Source organism: Cyprinus carpio, chromosome A14, assembly GCF_018340385.1.
Source record: "Cyprinus carpio isolate SPL01 chromosome A14, ASM1834038v1, whole genome shotgun sequence".
NCBI lineage: Eukaryota > Metazoa > Chordata > Actinopteri > Cypriniformes > Cyprinidae > Cyprinus > Cyprinus carpio.
This window is the reverse complement of record NC_056585.1, coordinates 21,436,053-21,456,582: the sequence shown is the minus strand read 5'-3', so window position 1 is coordinate 21,456,582 and position 20,530 is coordinate 21,436,053. Positions and strand designations below refer to the sequence as shown.

Below are 20,530 nucleotides of genomic sequence, written 5' to 3'. Positions count from 1 at the left end.
ACGGACACATACACTGATGATGTCACACTAGAATTCCCACAATGAGGGATAACAAACACAAAACCTCATTTGTTTGGACACCTTGGAATATTGATGTTTGCATGAGACGCCTCTGGTCTGATGGGACGCCGTGGTAGGAAGCACATTTTTGGGTGCAAGCCACAAATTACAGAGCCTGATAAGTACAGTTACAGTGCTTGTCAAATGTTACAGTCAAACATCTGTTAACACGTACTAAAATGTTTCTCTCAGTCAAAAGAAAACAAATCATGAAGAACAAAAACAAATCATAATAATAAAAAAAATGCAGGGGCTGCTATACTGATGAAAGGCATTATGAGTTGGACGACTGGAACAAATTTCAACAAGGCAACATAGAGATATGGTGGTATTAAATCTATTTCTGAGACAGTATTTTGCTTATCACTATTTGCATTTATTTACAACTTCTTACTCCAGGTTGGAAAGTAGTAAATCATAAAAGTAGTATATATCTTTATCACTATATTCCAACTCTTCTGAAGTCTTACTCTGTGTGACAAACAGACTGAAATGAAAGTAATTTGTGATTTGACTGGATATTTAAAGCTATGATGAAACAGAAGCAGTGACAGATCTGTTCTTCCATATTGTGAAGCAAATCTGAGTGTTATGGATTATCAAAAAAGAAAAAATGTAGGGACAGGACTTGGTTCTATCTATTGGACAGGGTTTAAGCGGACAAAATGATTGGAGAAGTTCTGCATACATTCATCAGAAGATTTAACTGAGGTCAATTTTTTTTATTTTAATTACACATTTTACATACATTTGTGCCATATGCTCTTGAACAAAGGATAGGACTGCAGTGTTTTTTTTTGGAGGGATGAATGAATTAAATATTTATTTGATGTGATATGTGAATTGTATTGATATGAGGATTGTATTGTCATTGTTGAATGTTAAGTGAGACCAAAGACTAATTTTCAGGTAAGGCTGAGCAATAAAGTATAAACAAACACAACACACACTCATGGATTAACATACATACCACACTCATGGATTAATCATTTACAATAACAACAGTAACATGACAAGAAAAGTTTGAGAGATGTGAATTTTCATTTCATGTCAATAACAACTTTCCTGCAGCCTTTTGTCTGCGCTGTCTTCCGATTCAGAACTGTAAGTGAGACCAACCTAACCTAACCCTAAACTAATCTGTTGGATCCATGAAAAAAATCATTCAGAGCGCGCTTGAGATTCAAAATGTTTTGTTTTGCAAACCAGATTCGAGAAAGTGATTCAGTGAAAGAGATCTGAAGCTCCAGAGAATGTGAGTAGTCTGTATTTGTTGAATGAACTCAGTCATCATTTATTTCTTTTATGAACAGGCCATTGTTCCACAAAATAGGTCCCCAATAAATGTCCAGCCCTAAACCCCCCTCAGTCTATCGGTTGAGCAAGAACATTGTTAAAAGTCAGATTGTTCAAACAAACAGATTCACATAGTTTACACTCTGGGAAATCACTACCCAATGACTTACTTCTCGTTGTCTCTTCAGTGACATTAAGCTAATGCCACAGGAAAAAACACATTAGAAAATCTCAAAGGGATAAACAAGTTTCACCCTAAAATAAAAACTCTGTCATCATTTACAAACATCAACCTCATTGTCGTTCTAAACCTCTTTTTTTTCCTCAAAAAACACAATCATGACTTTCTGTCTTCTGTGTAACACAAAAGAGATATTTTGAAGAAGATTGGTACAACCAAACCCTATTTTTGGGGACCACTGAACCCTTTGCAAAAAAAAATTATACTGGTTTGGAAACTACCAAAGATATTAAGTCCAACAGGTTTGGAACAAACACAAGGTTTGAGTACATTCAGAAATGACAGAATTTTCATCCCTGGGTTGTGAACTATCCCTTTAACTACCCGTATCTGAAACTACAACATCTTTCTGTCTTCTGTGTTAACAAATATAGAACTAAATAAGAAAATCCTACACTTCCCCTTATCAGTGCCTCTTAAACCCACACACACACACACACCACACACACACACACACAACACACACACACACACACACACACACACACACACACACACACAACACCACACACACACCGAAACACACACACACACACACACACAGGTAGCAGGTGAACATGTGGAACAGCTTAGCCTATAATTCTCTCAGAGATCAGACTCATATACAGTACTAAAGCCTGAGCACATTTGTGTGGAAAAAGGGAAATTACATGTCACTCCTGCTGCTTTATGATAGATGAGAACATGCTTCAGGTTATCATAAAATGAAGCAGCGCACATACACAGTCATAAACCTGATTTCCAGTTGAAGGAAAAGCTGCACTCACTTACAATCTCTTGTTTTGGGAGCTTTCAGTGATCCCTTAATGCATTTTTCTATCTAGAAAACTCGAACTCTTCTGTTTTGTTCATAGATCAGTTATGTCAAAATGCAATGCTTGCTTTTCATATACAGAAACCCTCCTGGCCGGTTCACACTAAACAACATCCAAACATGGATAAATAGCTTCAAGAAAAACAATCTTCCACACTCCAGAGCCTTTAAAACACTCATTGAGGACATGAAGTAAAACAAATAGAGAGAGGCAAAACACAAGAGCCCATCTTTAATGCTGCAGTGCTTTGTGGGGGAGCCAATGTGGTTAATGACCCCTGCTCCAGTGATGGGTTTTGGCTGCTGCTTGAAGGAAGCGGGGGGGCGGTTGGCCATTAGACCAGGGCCTCCCTCAGGTCACAGCGCTCCTTGTATCTACTCACTGCGGCAGAGAGTTATGGACCCCGAAACTCCCACTCACTGTTTAAGCATTAACTAGCTTTGAAGGCAAGATTTTGGCTCGGTGGGGAGCAGGAAGCTTTTATGTTAACACTCTCCTTCACTCCTCTTTATAAACCCTTTTGCCTGGGGGCCTCAGTGCCAGGTGACTATTTGTGTATGTCTTGTACTGTGTAAGCATTTACAGGCTGTATATCATGGTAAATAAGATGTGTCCTTGTTTTCTTGTAGCAAAAGTGTTTGATATCTATATAAACCTACTCTAATGTTCACTATGCCAGTTCACCCAGACCATATCCTGTAAAAAAAAAAAAAAATTCGCTAAAAGGGTCATTTTAAAGCAGGGTTTAAAAAAAATAAAAAATAAATAAAATTATATATATATATATATATATAATATATATATATATATATATATATATATATTATATATATATATATATATATATATATATTATATATTTTTTTTTTTTTTTTTTACCAGACTCTACTAGGTGCCCTCAGTAAACAAACATCCAAGGGGGCTGAAGGATGACTTAAAAATTAGTATAGTAATTATTATATTAAAATAAACACATACATTCACAACTTATTCCCTTTATTTGCTAATTTTTTTTATACTATTATTATTGAAGAACATGCAGTCCCTATGGTAAAAAAAAATTGCATCTTTCTTTTTTTTTTTTTTTTGCTTGTTTGTTTGTTTATTTACTGCAGGGCGTATTGTACTTTTAATTGCTGAATTACTTTATTCAAATTATTTATTAAAACTCTGAGGTTGTATAATTTAGAATTTTTATATTTATATTTATAATACAATATTACAATATTTATATATTGAGGTGAAATTATATTTCATTTAATGTGTGTGTGTGTGTGTCTATGATATACATTTATTTACTATAACAGCAGTATACTTGGGAAGAAAAAGGTCATGTAAAGTTGAATTTCGACCATTTACGACCCAAAAAAAAAAAAGAAAAAAAAAAAAGGTCAAAACCAAGCCCTTTAGCACTATGCTCTCCTATTCTGCACTGGAGGAGTGAATGTGGGAGAGGTGACTCAAGTAAAGACTGATATCAAATCACTCACCACCATTTAATATCTGGTCTAAGATTAAGTTAGGGCAGAGAAACAGGAGCAGACGAGGTGGACTAGGGTCATGATGGAAAAAGTGGAGTCAAGATAACAATCCTGAAGCCTCTGCATGTGTTTCCACAACAGGCTCTGTTACACTGTCGCCTACAAGTAGCAGCAACTCTTGAGGTTTGAAATCTGGTCACAATTGTGGTCACAGTATCTAATACTCTTTTTATTATAGTCATTGCCTCCGTCTAATATCAGCCAGAGAAAAAGAGCAGTGGGAAATCCCCCAACGGCCCATCTGAGGTCATCTGAGCTATGGAGACCTGGCACAAACACAGGTGAATGGAAGCAGCGAGTAAATGGGTTAGGCAGGTGCTGGAAACTCACACCAGCACAGTAAAGCAAACTGTTCCTAGAGCAGTGGGGTGCTGAGCCGAAGGGGTCAGGAGTGGATAGGATGTGGAAATAAAAGCCGCTCACTTTAATACAGCCTGGTTGGTGAAGGGCAGCGCTCCAGAAAAAAACCCCGGACATCAAACCCCAGCCATATGGCACGAAGAGGGTGAGTCAGACCATCTCCAATACAAAGAATGCCTTCAGTCCTGCCCAGCTTAATTCATATTGCATATCACCCGAAAACCCCCATGATTTCACTCTGCAGCTATGCCTTACTTTAGCCCTCATTTTTTTTCCACAGTAAAGAGATGCAGTGTTTTTCGCTGGCACTGTTAAGGCCAATACACTATTGTAGCTGCTGAATAACTGGATGCTTTTGTCTGGGAATCCTCATGGACTGGATATTAATTGGAGTGTGTGTGTGTCTGGGTGTGCAGAAAATATCAGAGAAAAAGAAAAAAAAACTCCAAGAGTTCGGGCAAAACCTGACCTCTGACCTCTGCCTATCCATCAACAGGCAGACACCAGAGCTGAGAAGCTTGGGGAGGAGCACTGACACCACTGCTCTGCTTCAAAGCCTAGTGCGTTGTCTATAGAGGCAGCATTTTAATATGTGATTTTTATATTAAATGCGCACTCCTGTCCATGACTACAAGACTTTTTCCAAAAGTTAGATAACGGTAAAGCTAATGTAAATGTTAAAAAATAGATATTGCACAAACTAAATATCCGATATCACTCAAAAAAAAAAAAAAAAAAAAAAAAAAGTTAACCTGTAATATGCACTAAAAGAAATTATTATTTTTATTCAGTAATTTTAAAAAATCTGCTCGTGTACTTCATATGAATTAAAAAACCCTTTAAAAATGTTCATAGTTTCCACAAAAAAATTAAATAACCGCAAAAAAATTAAAAAAAAAGCATAACCGTTTTTTCAACATTGATAATACTAAGAAATGTTTCTTGAGCACTAAATTAGCATATTCGAATGATTTCTGAAGGATCATGTGACACTGAAGACTGAAAATTCAGCTTTGCCATCACAGGAAATTAACTAAATTTTTAAATATATTAAAATTTTTATATTTTAATATTAATAGTTAATATTAATATATTTTTTTTTTATCAAATCAATGCAGCCTTAGTGAGCATTAGAAATTTATTTTAAAAAATATTTCAAAAAATCTTACTGACCTCAAACTTTTGAAAAGTAGCTGACAGCCAATATGCTACCATCTACATATATATATAATTATAGACTAAAGTTATATTTCATTTGATTCTTAAAAGTACCAATATGCTAAGATTTCTCTTTTACATTCAATTACATGCCAAGTCTCCATGTGATTCAAGTTAGGAGCATTATTTGTGTGGAACACAGAGTTGTCGCCTATTTAGAGCTTTCATAAGTCACTTATGAGGTTCTATGATTTAAAAGGCAGTTGCCAATGTAGGCTCAAGTGAGCTCATGAACACCAATGTAAATCCCTGTAAAAAAAAAAAGAATAAACAAAAAAACAAAAAAAGTACTGTAACAACAGTCAGCAAGATTTAGCTTCAGATACACAACCTACCAATCAGTTTTTGTTCGCCACTACTCAACAACTCTTCTATTAACAACAACCATTCCTGACTGATCCAGGTAGATAAATCAGGCTTGTCACGCCAACACCATCTGCACCTGTATGAAGATGTGCACGGTTAACAAATACAGTCTGGGCTGATAACTTAGAATGCATTGCCTACTTTCGCAGTACATTTAGTACTCAAGTGAACGGTCATTTAGCAGATGCTTTTATCCAAAGCAACTTGCACTACACACATTACACTGACAGACCACCATGAACAACCTGAGGTTAACCGTGTGCCTAGCAGTGTTCAAAAGCACCCATTATAACCACTATGCCACACAAATCATATTTAAAGCTCACTTCACCTTACACATATCTTCATTGCCAGAAGAACATTTGCATATGGTACACAGAAAGTTTTCCATCAAATGGTGTCACTGTGTAAATCTCAGAACTCCACAAGTTCACCCACGGAAATCAGTGTGAGCGCAGCCTGCACTATGATTCACTGGAGACTTGTTTAGAAGACCCTAAACAATGACACACACCTTGTTAAATGCTTCTATTATCATGCATGAGAGTCTGGTGGGTGTGCATTTTCTAGTCCATTTCAGCTGGTTGACTTATCATTGCCAAGAAGGCAGACGATGCTCATAGAGATTGAATGGGTGGTCCGAGACGTAAAACGGTCAAAGCAAACAAAGATGTTTTTATAAGCCAAGTCAACTCTGTAATCACAAAAGCATGCATGCTTTTCCTTTGTCAGGGCTAAAGTTGAAGTCGATGGCTGACAAACAGTCGCATTATTGCACTAAATCCTGCTATATCCATGTATTTAAACAAAAGTGGAATTCCCGTAAGCCGGAGGGAACAGGTTGCTTTGTACTGACTTGCAACCGTGACATACAACAATCAAGGCCAGAACAGGCTTGCAGATTCTGCATTAACAAGAAAACACTGTTGCTATTCATTTTGCTGATCTCAAGAACTCTGGATGACAGCGGTAGTGCAAATTCATGTTTCATTATAGGATTTACAAGACAAATGATCTTTGTTCCTAACACACTCCTAAACACTTCAACATGCTCACAGTCTGAAGGAAACAATAATCATGATTCAGTGCAGAGTCTTACACAAAGAGACGATCCCAAATACTCAACGAGTCAGTGGGGAGAGGTAGAGCCCCTTCACGCCTGCCTGATTCTCTGGCTTCAAGCATCTTTTTCTCTATCACATACAGTTTGCTCTCAGAACCATCCCAAAGTTTAATGATTCACATTAGAGCAAATTACTTAACCAGTTAAAAATGCCCTCACTCTAATCAGTAATGTAGACAAACCACATCAATATAATGTTAAAACTGGAAACGGTCAAAAGGTCGAAAACTCAAAATTTGATCATGAAAGTGACCTAAAAGGGATAGTTCCCACTCAAGTCAACCTTCTTTTTGCTGCTTATCACTAAATATGATATTCTGAAGAAAGTTTTCGACTGTTTTTGTTTTTCATACATTAAAGTAAATGGGGACCAAAATAAACTCTTCACATTCCCAAACACCAAGGAGACATTCAGCAGCAAGATAAAGAATAGTGAGAGAAAAAAAACATGTTTGCTCTGAAGGGGATGTCTGCTGGATGTCTTTTTTTTCTTTTCTTTTTCCTGTTCTTCGTCCCTTGTGTTTGTGTAAACACTCACATTCTGATAGATCAGGAATCTGGCAGGGAGTGAGGAAGAACTTTGTTGTATCTTGTAAACAGTAACAGTAACTGATGACACGGCCTTCACTTTCTGAAAACAGATGAGGCAGGTGGTTCCGAAATACACCTGTGGAAACCTAATAACAGGATGGCAGAAATAAATAATGCTGGTTTTAGTGATGGACTGAGTGACTGAACGTCTTAGGAGAAAGTGGAAGAGAGCTGCCATACATTGTTCGAACACAAGCTGAGGTGCTCCACTCTGTAATTACTTACATGTGTCTACCTGGTAGTTGTCCCTGTTTTTTTGCATGTAAAGTTGTGCATTTTATGATCCTATACACAATCCCAGATGACTAAGGAATTGTGTCATGAGTTAAGAGAGCTTTTTCCTTTATTAGAAGATGAATGTGCATGTTTAGAATGGAAACCAAAGACAGTGGCATGCAAAAAGAAGGTAGACACAAAGTGTGTCATGCTCAGATAAAAACATTTGCTCTTATCTACAATGGTAATATTAAATCTTCTATTTCTCAAAAATGAACTAATGATGTCTTTTGCAATTTAGTTTTACCTTTTAAGGAATCATTAAATAGGTAGACTAGGCTGTGATTTGAACAGGAGACCTACTAATCTTTCCTTTTATCTTTGATATGTTGTGTTAACTCAATCTTTTAGAGGTAGACGACTGGGGTTTAACTTTGCTGGGAGTAGTGTTGGAGGGAGGAACTGTACAAAAACATGTACAGCAATGACCACTGCCTGACCAGACACAGTCGGTTTGTTCTGAGAGAGCCAGCAGGATTCATCTCATTGTCTCAGTAAGGGGAAAAAAAATACAAGAGCCAACGGCCAGAAGCAAGTAGCAGCCCTCTCATTCCTGCACCATGCCAAAACAGCAAAACTATCAAAACAGTAGGACTTTCAGGATATCAAGAGAAGTACTACCAGCTCACCGGAGGGGTCCTGTTAGAACTCAGCTCCTTATAAAGACAGACTTCACTTATAAACAAAGAAGCACAAGAATAAGAAAGATCTCAGAGCCCAGGTCCAAGAGAAGTGGAAAACTAAACCTTGCGACAAGCCTCTGAATCACTATGCCACCCACAGCAGGCTCATGTTCCAGGTGTAGAGTTTTTCCTGAATGTTTGAAGTCAAAGAGGATCAGTACGAAATAGATCAACAGAAAGTTGAAAACAGTAAATTCCTGTAGAAAACGATGTTGAATCATTAACTCATATGAGTGAGAGAACAAACAGCTGCTGCTCAAAGTCAGAGTTTTGATCATGTACAGCGGATATCTATGGGTAAAAGATACGGCACTGCAGAAGAGCTGATGGGAGGAGTACAGGAAAGTATGACTGATAACCACGAATCGGTTCTTTAGTACAATGTGTTACACCCAATCATTTGGTAACCAATTCATCATTTCCTTTATGCAATGATGTATATGTCATGAGTCAAATCCTCAGTTCATTAGAAAATCACGAAAATTGTAGGCCTACACATTCGAAAAAGAGATTTCAAATAGTCAGTCAATTGGACTAAGAACCACTCGGACTGATGGACCCTTTTAACAAAACTGTGATGACACGTTTCAACGGTTATCAGCATCTAAATCCTCCAAAGTATTTTGTATTTTACTTTTTTTTTTAAATGTATGTACATTATCACACTATAATTTGAATTATATTACCTTTGCATCAAATTACAATATTAATAATAATAAAAAAAAACAGTTCAAGGGGTCATATGACGTTGCTAAAAAAATAACATTATTTTGTGTACTTGGTGTAATGAAATGTGTTTATGCAGTTTAAGGTTTAAAAAACACATTTTCCACATAACTGTACCATTATTGTTTCTGCTCTATGCCACACTTTTCTGAAACACGTTGATTTTACAAAGCTCATCGTTCTGAAAAGCGAGGTGTGCTGTGATTGGCCACCTATCCAATGCGTTGTGATTGGCCGAATACCTCAAGCGTGTGACGGAAATGTTACGCCCCTTACCATATTGTGATGCTGTTTACCAGCGCGATGAGACAAAACCAATAAAACCCATTATAAACGAGGCATTTGCTGCATCCAGTGGGGACCATAATTACTGATTATAATGACTTATACTGTGTTTTTATGTGTTGCGTATTATCACCATCATGTAAACAGAAAACCATGTCTGCATTTGTGAAACAACAAACAACAAGCGCTACTCTACACTGCTCAAACAACCTCTCGTCTGAATAATCAGTGGCAATTTCTTTAAATATGAAAACATATTTACAGGTTGTGAGTCAGGACAGCCGGCATTGTAGTTCTGGAACAGTGCTGTAAATACAACTTAACTGATTTCTAGTCGTGTCCTCTTTTGGAAGACCAAACAAAGTATTTTCGCTTTAACAACGAAACACAGCATCATGGCAGCGGCAGAAACAATACTACAGCAAAAATCAAAGTTAGGCCTTTTTTCCTTAAACAAACATTCGGTCTTATGCAAATCTTCCCACAACAAAGTGACGTAGACATGTGGGGGCGTGTTTAAACGAGGCGTTTTTAGGTGGGCGTGGACGAGTCTTAACTTTTAAATCTCTTTAGGTTTGAGACTTTAGTTTTTGCAACTTTATGGATCTTATGTATTCACAAACAGCTTGTAACACTACAAAGAGAAAGGGCAATTTGAAATTGCATCATATGACCCCTTTAACTCTAATGCCAGAGTGTTTCTAATATCAGCTTTGATGGGACTTACGTAAATGTAAATGTAAATGTGGCATAGATTCTCTCTAAGAACTGCTTCCATCAGTTTAACATTTATGTATATTTTTTTTGAGTCATGAAAACACTACCACGGAGTTCTGCTTTTGCTATTTGAACAAATGGGAATGCAAAAATATATGTGGTACCCAACTCTGACGACTTCTGCTGCTGAGAAACCCGGAAATGTTCGAGTAATAAATGAATCGTCCAGTGCTTTTAACAGGTTCAATTGTATCAACAGATCTGACTCCAAAAGAACGATTCGTTCGAACATGATTCGAACATAGCTTAAATGGAAACAGGAACGCGTTTGGTGCAGTGCACCTTTCAATAACAAATTAAAAAAGTGGATTTAACTATTTATTTGAGCTCTCAAACCATTGTTAGCCTATATAGTCCGTGTGTGAACAAGAGGTGCAGTCGTGGCTATGCATAAAATTACTAGACAAAAGTTTATCCTAAATTAAACAGTCTAAGCTTATCTAGCGTATCGTCATTAGGTTTTTTGTTAGGTTAGGTAAAAAAAAACTTTTCACGCAATTATTTGTTAATGATTATTTAACCACAATACAATTTTACTTACGTTTGCTGTTTATTTCCATTTTAGAAGAATCAAACACAACTCCTTGGCGTGTTGGAAACACTCATTGCAGCCCGTGCACCCATCGATGTTATGTACTTAAGTGACAAACACTCTGCATTGAAAGATTCTCAATTGAAGTTACAGAGACTTCCCTCCATTATCCTGCTGGGTCCTAATGCTCCCTCTGACCGGATTTGATGACAGAATGCCCATCATGACCTACTGATGCCACTCATCACACACAAAAAACAGTTTTACAGAAGAAAACAATACTTTTATTGGCAATAAAAGATGTACTAGTCTGTTGAAACGGACAGATAAATAAAGTTAGTAAGGTAGCAGTAGTGATAAAAAAAGAGAGACTTCAAAATATGGTTTATACTCTAGCTCTCTTCCTTCACTATGACATAATAGAACACTTCATACAATATATTGGGCAAACAGGTTGTAACACTACACACAAACGACAGAAAATAGTGATGGTGTTCACCTGTTTGTCAGTGAGGTACCAAACAACTAAGTATCAAGTATCACCCTTGGTCTTTGAAAGACCCCACAGTTAATGTTGAGGTCCTACTCAGGGTTACAGCTTGTTATTTGTCACTTGCTTTCAGTGCGTGTGAATAATGTGTTTTTCATCCAGAAATAGTCTGAGTGCGAACCTGGTTATCCCGTATTATTGGCCAATTATTGTTTTACTCCCTCTGCATTTATTTAAATCCACACGGTACTAAATAAGGTGATGTTATCGCCCCTGGCATGACCCAAATAAGTAATATAGTTGGCAAAGAGCACCAGCCACTAAACCCGGTGAATCGCAACAGCATTTGCGATTCCATCCTACCAGGGAAGGAGTGATGGAAAGTAAATCTGGTCTAACCTAACAAACAGATATCTTTTTTAACAGATTTGCCATGTCATAACATCTCATGAAAGAAGAGAAACATTGAACCTAAATTTGCCTAGTATCTGGTTTTGTCTACATCATCTGTATCAGGACACAATCACATATGTATCTATCCATCACAATACTACAATGTGTGTTTCATCAATATTACTCTAATAATCCTAACGTCTTTTGTGAGAAAAGTGTACATTCAGTATGCGTACTCCTTGGGAAATGACCTGAACAAAGTACAGCACCATAGCAGTGGCTCAATTTCATCTGCTAACTTAACAAATAACAGTCAGACTTTGGTATTCACTGGCAAGCAAATCAGCGCTACATTTACAGTCCACCTAAGCTTACTGTAGTCCTTGTCTAATAGTGAAAATAAAAGGACTGAAAAAATATCATTATAACCTTTAAAATGAAATATTACTTAAATAATGTACTTGATGGATGATGTCGAATGATCAATGATCACTCTCATTAATAGTTGTAATTAATCATATTTAACATTCTGTTCACTCACTTGATGGTGCATAAATTAATAGAAAACATAAGGCAAAATTCAAAATCTTGACAATTCTGATTCCTCGTTTTGTCATTCCAGAAACAAAATAAAAATTTGTCCAAGAACCACTTTACAACGACTCAAGCAAAACTAAGATATTCCCACCATTCTGTTTATGTTATTTATTGTCTGTGTTTGCACGTTGTGTCCAATTATTCTAGCTATGTCTGATCATTTATATTGCATTTTGTCACAAAGAACAGTTGCACAATTTCTAGGTACAGACAGGCATGACTATGTGTCTGAGGATGTTTAGACATGGAACAGGTATTCAGGTCTCTGTGTGCATGCAGGGACCAGAAATGTTAGAAACAGCCGGGCTTGTTTCTTCATTCCGTTCCTCTTCCACAGTGCCAGCGGTCAAACTCAACCCACGCGTTCATCCCAAACAATTTCTGATAGAACTCCTCCGGGGGAAAGATGCCGCTAAAATTAAAGGAAAATGCAGTAGGTGCAGTATCGCTGCAGTCCCGGCAATCGTGCTCATTATTGTAAGCAATTATTAAATATTGTATGTAATATAACATATTTACTATATATAGAGAGAGCTAACATAGATCATTAGTGCTCTCCTATGCACACCAAATCTACAATTATTAATCAAAAATACAGTACAAATAATAATATTGAGAATGGACATTATGACAAGGTAAAATAATTGTTTTCTGTTTTAATACATATTTTTAACATATCATTTATTTCTGTAAAAAAAACAGTTTGTTTTAAAAAGAAATCTTTTTGTTGTAACATTGTAAAACTTCTTTACTGTGACTTTTGATCAATTTAATGCATCCTAAGTATTATTTTTCTTTCAAACAACCAAACATTTGAACAGGAGTGTATTTATACAATATATCGTTTAGAATTTAATATAATCTGCATCTATATTTATGAACATGTTCATGGCATGCTGTAACAACATATAAAAACAGTTTACCTCCAATCTGGCCCGGGTCTACATCCTTTGGCAACCTGTTTTACGCCCCCTAGTGGTCACAATAAGTGCTTCATACGGGTTAGATCTGTAATGAAGTTAGCCATGCATTTCATTGTAAACTTTAAAATACCGTAAATATTGAAACTTATATTCATTTATTTTACAAATAATTGTCCTGACTCTGTGGCTACACTTTCTTTCATAGATTGGTAATGGAAAGCTGCTAAGCATTGTGCTCAGAGCAGGCTGTGCAATGGTGGACCCTCATATTCCTCTCACTTACAAAAGTGAAAGGAAGTCACAGAGAGCCTCTGGCACAGAAGCTGTAACCGAGGCGACAGGAAGCAGCACCAAGCAGAACAATATAGTTCCTGACCAACCAGAAGCAAACGGGTCAGACAAAAACTCCTGCCCTTTCCAACGGCCCCTGCAGTCTCCAACTCACTAAGGGCCAGCTGGGGAATGACACAGTGACCTTATGACCTAAAGGCACTAATTTCTCCATCTCTGGTTTCCACATGCTTTGACCAATAGGGACATTGCTTTGACCCATCAGGGTTCATTAGACTAACATACTTAGGCTAGGCTTTTCCTCTGGAGTGGAGAGTGGGCTAAGTTTTCAAAGGTTGCCTCTGTGTCAGGATGTGTTAGTGTCTCTCTGGGCCCTCTGTAATCCTCTGGTAATGCTAAACCATCATCCTTACCTTGTACTCTGCTGGGAAAGAAAAAAAAAAAAAAGCTTTTAAAGTCAGAACTAATTTCTGTACAATAATTGTATTCCCAAATATGTCAGCAAAATAAGCATTTTGTAAAAAGTAGAAGAAGAAAAAAACTCCTTTATTACCTCTGATTCCCCAGTTGACTTCACTGCCACAGTCATACTGATAGTAGTCTGCACTTTGTGGCTGGAAAATAAATAGACAGGCAAACAAATTGTGGCTAAAGGTTTAAATGACATTTCCAACCCATCTGCTTTGAGTGCTCTGTTTACAGTGAAACTTACCCTGTGGCAATCCATTCCTGCCATATCCGGGCAAAGAGGCTGACTTGGATATGTAGTCTTCAAATAATATATTAAGACAGAACAATACACATAAATTTATGAATCAACCTCATTATTTAAGAAAAGGTTTGTTAAATTTCGTCTGCCTTGTCCATAAGTGAACAGTAGAGGGCGCTAGTGACCAGGCTTGAATCTGTGTTGATAACTGCAAATATTTATCTGTTCTTTTATTAATGCAAAACAAATTAACTACAGACTACAGACACAGCCTTCCTCTTGGGTTAAAAGCCTTGCCAAAAAAATTATGATAATTATATATCTTGCCAAAAACATATGAGCACCCAGCAATTCTCAGGAGTTTATGGCCACTCACCATTCTCCGGTGCAAAGTTTGTCCGAGGAGCTGAAGGAAAGAGAAATAAATATTATAATCTCTTCAGTAATCTGATAATTAATTGTATGTAAATAATAAATTCAAATCACTAATTTGGGTCAAATGAAGCAATAGCAGTTCACTATGAGAAACATTTCCCCTTAAACAAACTGACATGTGCATAGTGTGGAACAGGCCAAATATGCAGTTATTGGTACATAATGTTCTGCTGTGTAGACTGGTACTAAGCTCCTTATGTCTGCCATCAGGTCAGACCTCTGTGTCTGAGTACCCTGAGTTTTGTGACCACTGAAAGAACCATCGGAAAAGTCTCAAAACGGTCAACAAATAGAGCAGAGAGTAAGCTGCTCACGAGCCTCACTGAAACACACGCACATCAAAGTGCTCAATGAGCCTGAAGAATGCTGATCAATGGAAAAAAAAAAAAAAAAAAAAAAAAAAAAAACATGGCAGTGTAAAGAAAAAAAAAAGATAAAGCAAGGGTAACAAAAGGAAAGTTATGGATGAAAAAAAAAAAATAATAATAAAATAGTAATAATAAAAACACTTTAACCTGTTAGCGCAAATAAATTAAAACATATATTTCATGCATATACAAATTAAATATGAGATTAAATGTTCATTATGTGTCTGTCTTAACCTTCTAGGACAGGGGTAGGCAAGTTCGGTCCTAGAGAGCCGCACAGAGTTCAGCTTCAACCCTAATCAAACACACCTGAACAAGCTCATCAATGTCTTCAGGATTACTAAGGCTACAGGCAGGTGAGGTTTTTTTTTTGGGTTGGAGCTGAACTCTGCAGGACTGCGGCTCTCTAGGACCGAACTTGCCTACCCCTGTTCTAGGATGTCCCACCACTGTAATCCAGCATATTAACTCAGTTGTATAAATTGGATCTACAGTGTTACTCGCAAACTTCCCCTTGATCTGTTTTTCATGTGCTGTGCAGTAAATACTACCCATTTCTATTCATGAATAAAAGAAGACTTGTCACACCAGCATGGGCTGCACCAGGCATTGTGAAGTGTAGCGATGAATATGGGGGAGGGCAGAGCAGGAATAGTGAAGCCAGATCCATGTACAGACAGGGGAGGAAAACAGGGAACTAAAGAGAGGGAGGGGATGAAGGGAAAATTCCAGATGCTTCATGCACTTTCCCATGAGATACACAGAAATAGAATTAAGGAGAGCAGCCCGCTCAAATGCACATGAGGAGGGATGGAGAAAGAGACATGAAAATGTCTCATTTGGTGATACCTATATACTGTACATCCCTAATTTCAGTGCTTTTGTGTACATCTCATTTGATTTACAGTTGTGGTCAGAACAATACTCAAAACATTACACTTTGCAGTGTAAGAAAAAAAAAAGACAAAAAAAAAGAAAAAGAAAAACGCTGCATTAAGAGCCTGGAGGTGAAAACTTTTTGAATTTAAAGATCAGAAATTGAACATATTTTGTCTTCTGGGAAACATGTAAGTATCTTCTGCAGCTTCTGAAGGGCAGTACTTAATGAAAAAATAATAATAAATAATAATAATAATATAATAATAATTAGTCAAATTTGTTCAAAATGGCTGATTCAATTAGAAACGAAACATTGTGGACCACTAAATCACTGGCTCATTCGTTTTCAAAAACACATTTCATTAAAGGAAAAAAAAACCCGCATTGCTCTGCATTGTTGTATAAAATTAAACACGTGCTGATATTCAGGAAAGTACATTTTTTTTTGCGATGTATATAAAAACATAATCTCATACATGGGTGTTTTTTCTTTTATTGCTTGAATTATAAGGACAATCGAACGTGCATTCTCTAATAGGCTTAATCGTGCAGTGCTTTTGGATTCTCAAGACGTGTTTTTAGGTTTTTTGCAAAGTCGGTAACACTCGATAATGTCAGGTCTGGAATTTTCACACATACAGCACAATAACAATATGTTAGGGGAATGTCTTTAAAATTCTAATCAAGGAAAAATCATACCTCCCTATTGTCTTCTTTATAATGAAAATTTTAAAATGATGTTGCGCTTGAACCATTTTGCGCGACAAATTATGAAAACTTGCTTCAGCTTGTGCGCAGCTTGTTGAAGTACTGAGTTCTGATTGGGCAATGGCGGTTATTTAGTTCGTAAATTATCATACATAGAGAATTTTTACATTTCATTTGCATAAGTTTTACATAATACTCAACATTAATCATCTAAAGGGGATGGTAAGGGGGATGGTGTTAAAAAAAATTTTTACACCAAAACTAGACCTGTATATATATACACACACACACACACACACACATCATGCATATAATAAAATAATATTAGGTTGTTGGATAAAGAAAGGTCAGATTGAGTGTTAATATAAGAAAAACAGCAACAGAGAGATGTGTGTGTGTATGTGAAAAAACGGGAGAGACAGAAATATCCAGCACAGGTGCACAGCTCCGCATTGCTGTAGTGTTGTAATATTTTGTTTATTTTTATTTTTTTTGCTGTGTCTGCACTATTCCTGAAACCCCCCAGAATCCCTCTCCCAGCATCACAGTCCTATATCATCATATGCTGGCTGTGTCACCACTGACTCAAGTCTGCCTTCACTGTAAAGCATTCCAGAGCTCCACTGCCTTAATTAGATGGCTCTGTGCCACATCTTCATTGACCAAGCCGCCCTACGCTGAATAATGACAGCCATACTGAAGGTAAGTAAAGCAACTCCCATACTGCATGCAGTCAAAACCACACTGGACCTGTTTGCTGTAATGCATTTTTTCTCCAGAGGAATTTGTTGGAAAGGAAAAGCTGGTCTTAGACAGACACAAACAGTAGGTTTGGCTTTGAAGGATCAAATGCAGTGACCAATATGATATTCCACGCTCTGTTTTTTGATGACCCTATAGCAACCCCCTCAGAACACACATCTCTATAATCTGCGGTCATACAGCAGCTCAAGTGGAGTACATACAGCCGTTAACTGTGTTGTTGTGGCCCATGCTGTGCAACATCTCCCTGCTCCCACTGCGGGAGTTCCGTGCGCTGCCCCAGGGGTCGTTGTCATAGGAACCGGACCTTCATCTCATCCCCCCAGGATTCAGGATCATCCTACCAATACCACCCTGAATCTGAGACACAGAGAGAGGGAGAAAAGAGGAAGACAGAAAAACAATGAAATAATGTGTGAGCATCCTGCGATAGTAAGAGTGATCAGCACTTGACGCTTAATGGCTAGATTTCAAAAATGGTTAAATGTAAATCTCTGAGTAGACAGATGGGCTATAACTTGATGACTGAATGTAGATTATCAAAACCAGGCAAGTTATATGTAATTATTTAATTGACATAAGCTTTAATTACTGGTTAGAGGGCACTGTGAAAATAGAGAGACAACGTGCTTTATTGGCTTACTCTTTGAAGGCCGTGACTCCAGCCATCTTCTTCTCCACCTGATGAGTACCTTCTCCGAATAGCACGTAAAGCTGAGAGGGAAAGATATTAAGACAGAAAGCAAGAGTGAAATAATTTGTATTGATGAAGAAAAAAACAAAAGAGTTTAAGCATCTAAAGGGAGATACAAAGCGTATTATACAATAAACAATCTTGAATGACAGCAAAAATATGCTATAAAATGTATATGTATATATATATATATATATATATATATATATATATATATATATATATATATAGTATATATATATACATACATACATATATTGTCACAGTTATGGGACTGTCTGTTGTGTTCTTCATTTCCCATGTGCTTTGCGTGACCTAGTTTCTGTCTCCCCTTGATTGTGCCATTATGTTCAGGTGTGTCTAGTAATTATCCTCATTTATGTTCCCCATATAAGTTGCATTCTGTTCAGTGTTTTGTTGTCCAGTCTTGTCAATGTATATGTGTGTTTACTGCCTTCTTGTTATGGCGTACCGCGGTGCTGGGTTGTGGTAAATACTGTTTATTGTTATTCTTCTGCTCTGTGCATTCACTCCTGCACCACACCATGACATACAGTACATATATATATACATATACATATATATATACATATATATATATATATATACATATATATATATATATACATATATAGTATATATATATATATATATATATATATACACATATACACACACACACACACACACACACACACATGCAATCTCTTATAAAATTTTACTCTTGCATACTTCTAATATGCAAATTCACTTTTGGCTCATATTTAGTCTGGTATTCCAAATAAACAAGAAAACAGACACAAAAACCTGAAGGAATTAAGAAGCCTTTTGATCTCAGAAACTGCACGTACCTGTAATTTAGTGTAAACAGGTTAAAATATTTTGTATTAAATCACTACAATGCATTTGGGACTGCTCAACAGGAAAAAAAGGAACTGCTCTGCTATATAATACTGTTATGGCCCCTGTTTAGTTTCTTTGCCTTTTGGTTTTCCTGGTTCCCGTTTGCCTGTGTTTCTGCTAGTTAGTCTCCTTGGTTGTTGATTAGTTCTCCAAATCTATTCTGTTTCAGTTAATTATCATCTATTTGAAGCCCTCTGTTTTAGTCACTTTGCTGTCCAGTATTGTTTGCGGTTTATGGTGTGTTGTATTTATTATTAAAGACTGTGTTGGAATCTCCTAGTTTTGTGCGCTTGATTATCAGCAACACATAACAAATACATTATTATTATGACATACTAAATGCATTCCACATTCAGAGACTATAGGATCTATATTGACATCCCTGTCATTTTGGAATGATTGTGGCTGGTGGGAGGAACAGGAAAGCGCTGTGAGGCCAGTGAACTGAACACATAGGACATTATGAATACATTCATCACTTACATTTAGGAGAGCTGGTGTAATGGTAGTAATCAGACTCTGAGTGCTGGTAGTGTTCAGGCGAGTAGGCTGATGGGAATTTGGAAGATTGGACAATGTCTTCACTGGTCTTGCTCTTGGTTGCTGGATTGCAGTGATTGTCTGTGGGGAGAGTATGAAAGATTTTACCTTTGGAAAAGCTTGAGATATAACTGAATATAGTAGTACAATCAGGCCCCCTTTACATCTAACATTAGTATGCATTTTCAGTGATCGCACAATCCACATCAAAAACCAGCTGTAAGTGCACCCAAGATGCTTTGTGTTCATGAACATGACCTACTGTTAGCAGGTCCCAAAATAGATCTCATCACCTGATTTGAACAATATTCAATGCATTACTCCTCTGAACTGCATTTGGAATCTCGTTTTGCTTCTCAAATCCTCACTAATGCTTCTTTTAGTCTATTATTACATGGACTCTTCACCTTTTTATTTTATTATTAATTTTAATTTTAGTGTACTTTATTTTCTTCCATTCTAGCCCATATTAACATTATTTACTGGTGAGGGGAAATATTTAATATAGGTGAACACAGCAGATAAGTTTTTTTCTGTTCAAAAATAAAATAATGCTATATTGTTTTTTCCTGTCAAAAACATTGTTTTGCATTTTGAATGATCCATTTTAAAAATTCTGTTTGGGAGACTAGATCTCTATTCAGTCACTACAGACAAATTTTGGAACTCAACCTAGATAATGCTAATGCTAATGCAATGCTAGGCGTTAAGGGGGCATCACGAAAAAAGAAAGAAAGATGCAATGCTCACAAAACATGTGAGGAAATGACTTCAAACACAGTCCACAACACTCAATATTAAGCATCTGTATTTATATAAATGAGGTATTGAATAAGCACAGAAAACATTGTTAAACTCTTTGTATTATTAGAAACGACACAGATATTGATATAATGTCTTTCAAATCTAAAGCAAAACCAGTCAAAAACAGCACTGAACTCCCATCCA

General features: G+C 36.8%; 2 protein-coding genes across 2 annotated transcripts in view; both read right to left on the bottom strand.

Annotated features, from left to right (window-relative positions):
* The window catches only part of LOC109055422 (actin filament-associated protein 1-like 1), a 29,991-nt gene extending 19,039 nt beyond the window's left edge, over window positions 1–10,952 (bottom strand). Inside the window, exon 1 of the mRNA XM_042770201.1 lies at window positions 10,900–10,952. Within this exon, the coding sequence (XP_042626135.1) occupies window positions 10,900–10,918 (19 nt within the window). The 5' untranslated portion in view covers window positions 10,919–10,952. The remainder of the gene's footprint in view (window positions 1–10,899) is intronic.
* Window positions 10,953–13,920: 2,968 nt separating this feature from the next.
* LOC109077449 (actin binding LIM protein family, member 3) overlaps window positions 13,921–20,530 on the bottom strand; it is a 51,943-nt gene continuing 45,333 nt past the window's right edge. The window contains 8 exon segments of the mRNA XM_042770202.1: window positions 13,921–14,008; window positions 14,138–14,198; window positions 14,297–14,302; window positions 14,304–14,353; window positions 14,670–14,699; window positions 17,649–17,805; window positions 18,089–18,159; window positions 19,526–19,663. Coding sequence (XP_042626136.1) covers window positions 13,980–14,008; window positions 14,138–14,198; window positions 14,297–14,302; window positions 14,304–14,353; window positions 14,670–14,699; window positions 17,649–17,805; window positions 18,089–18,159; window positions 19,526–19,663 — 542 coding nt within the window. The 3' untranslated portion in view covers window positions 13,921–13,979.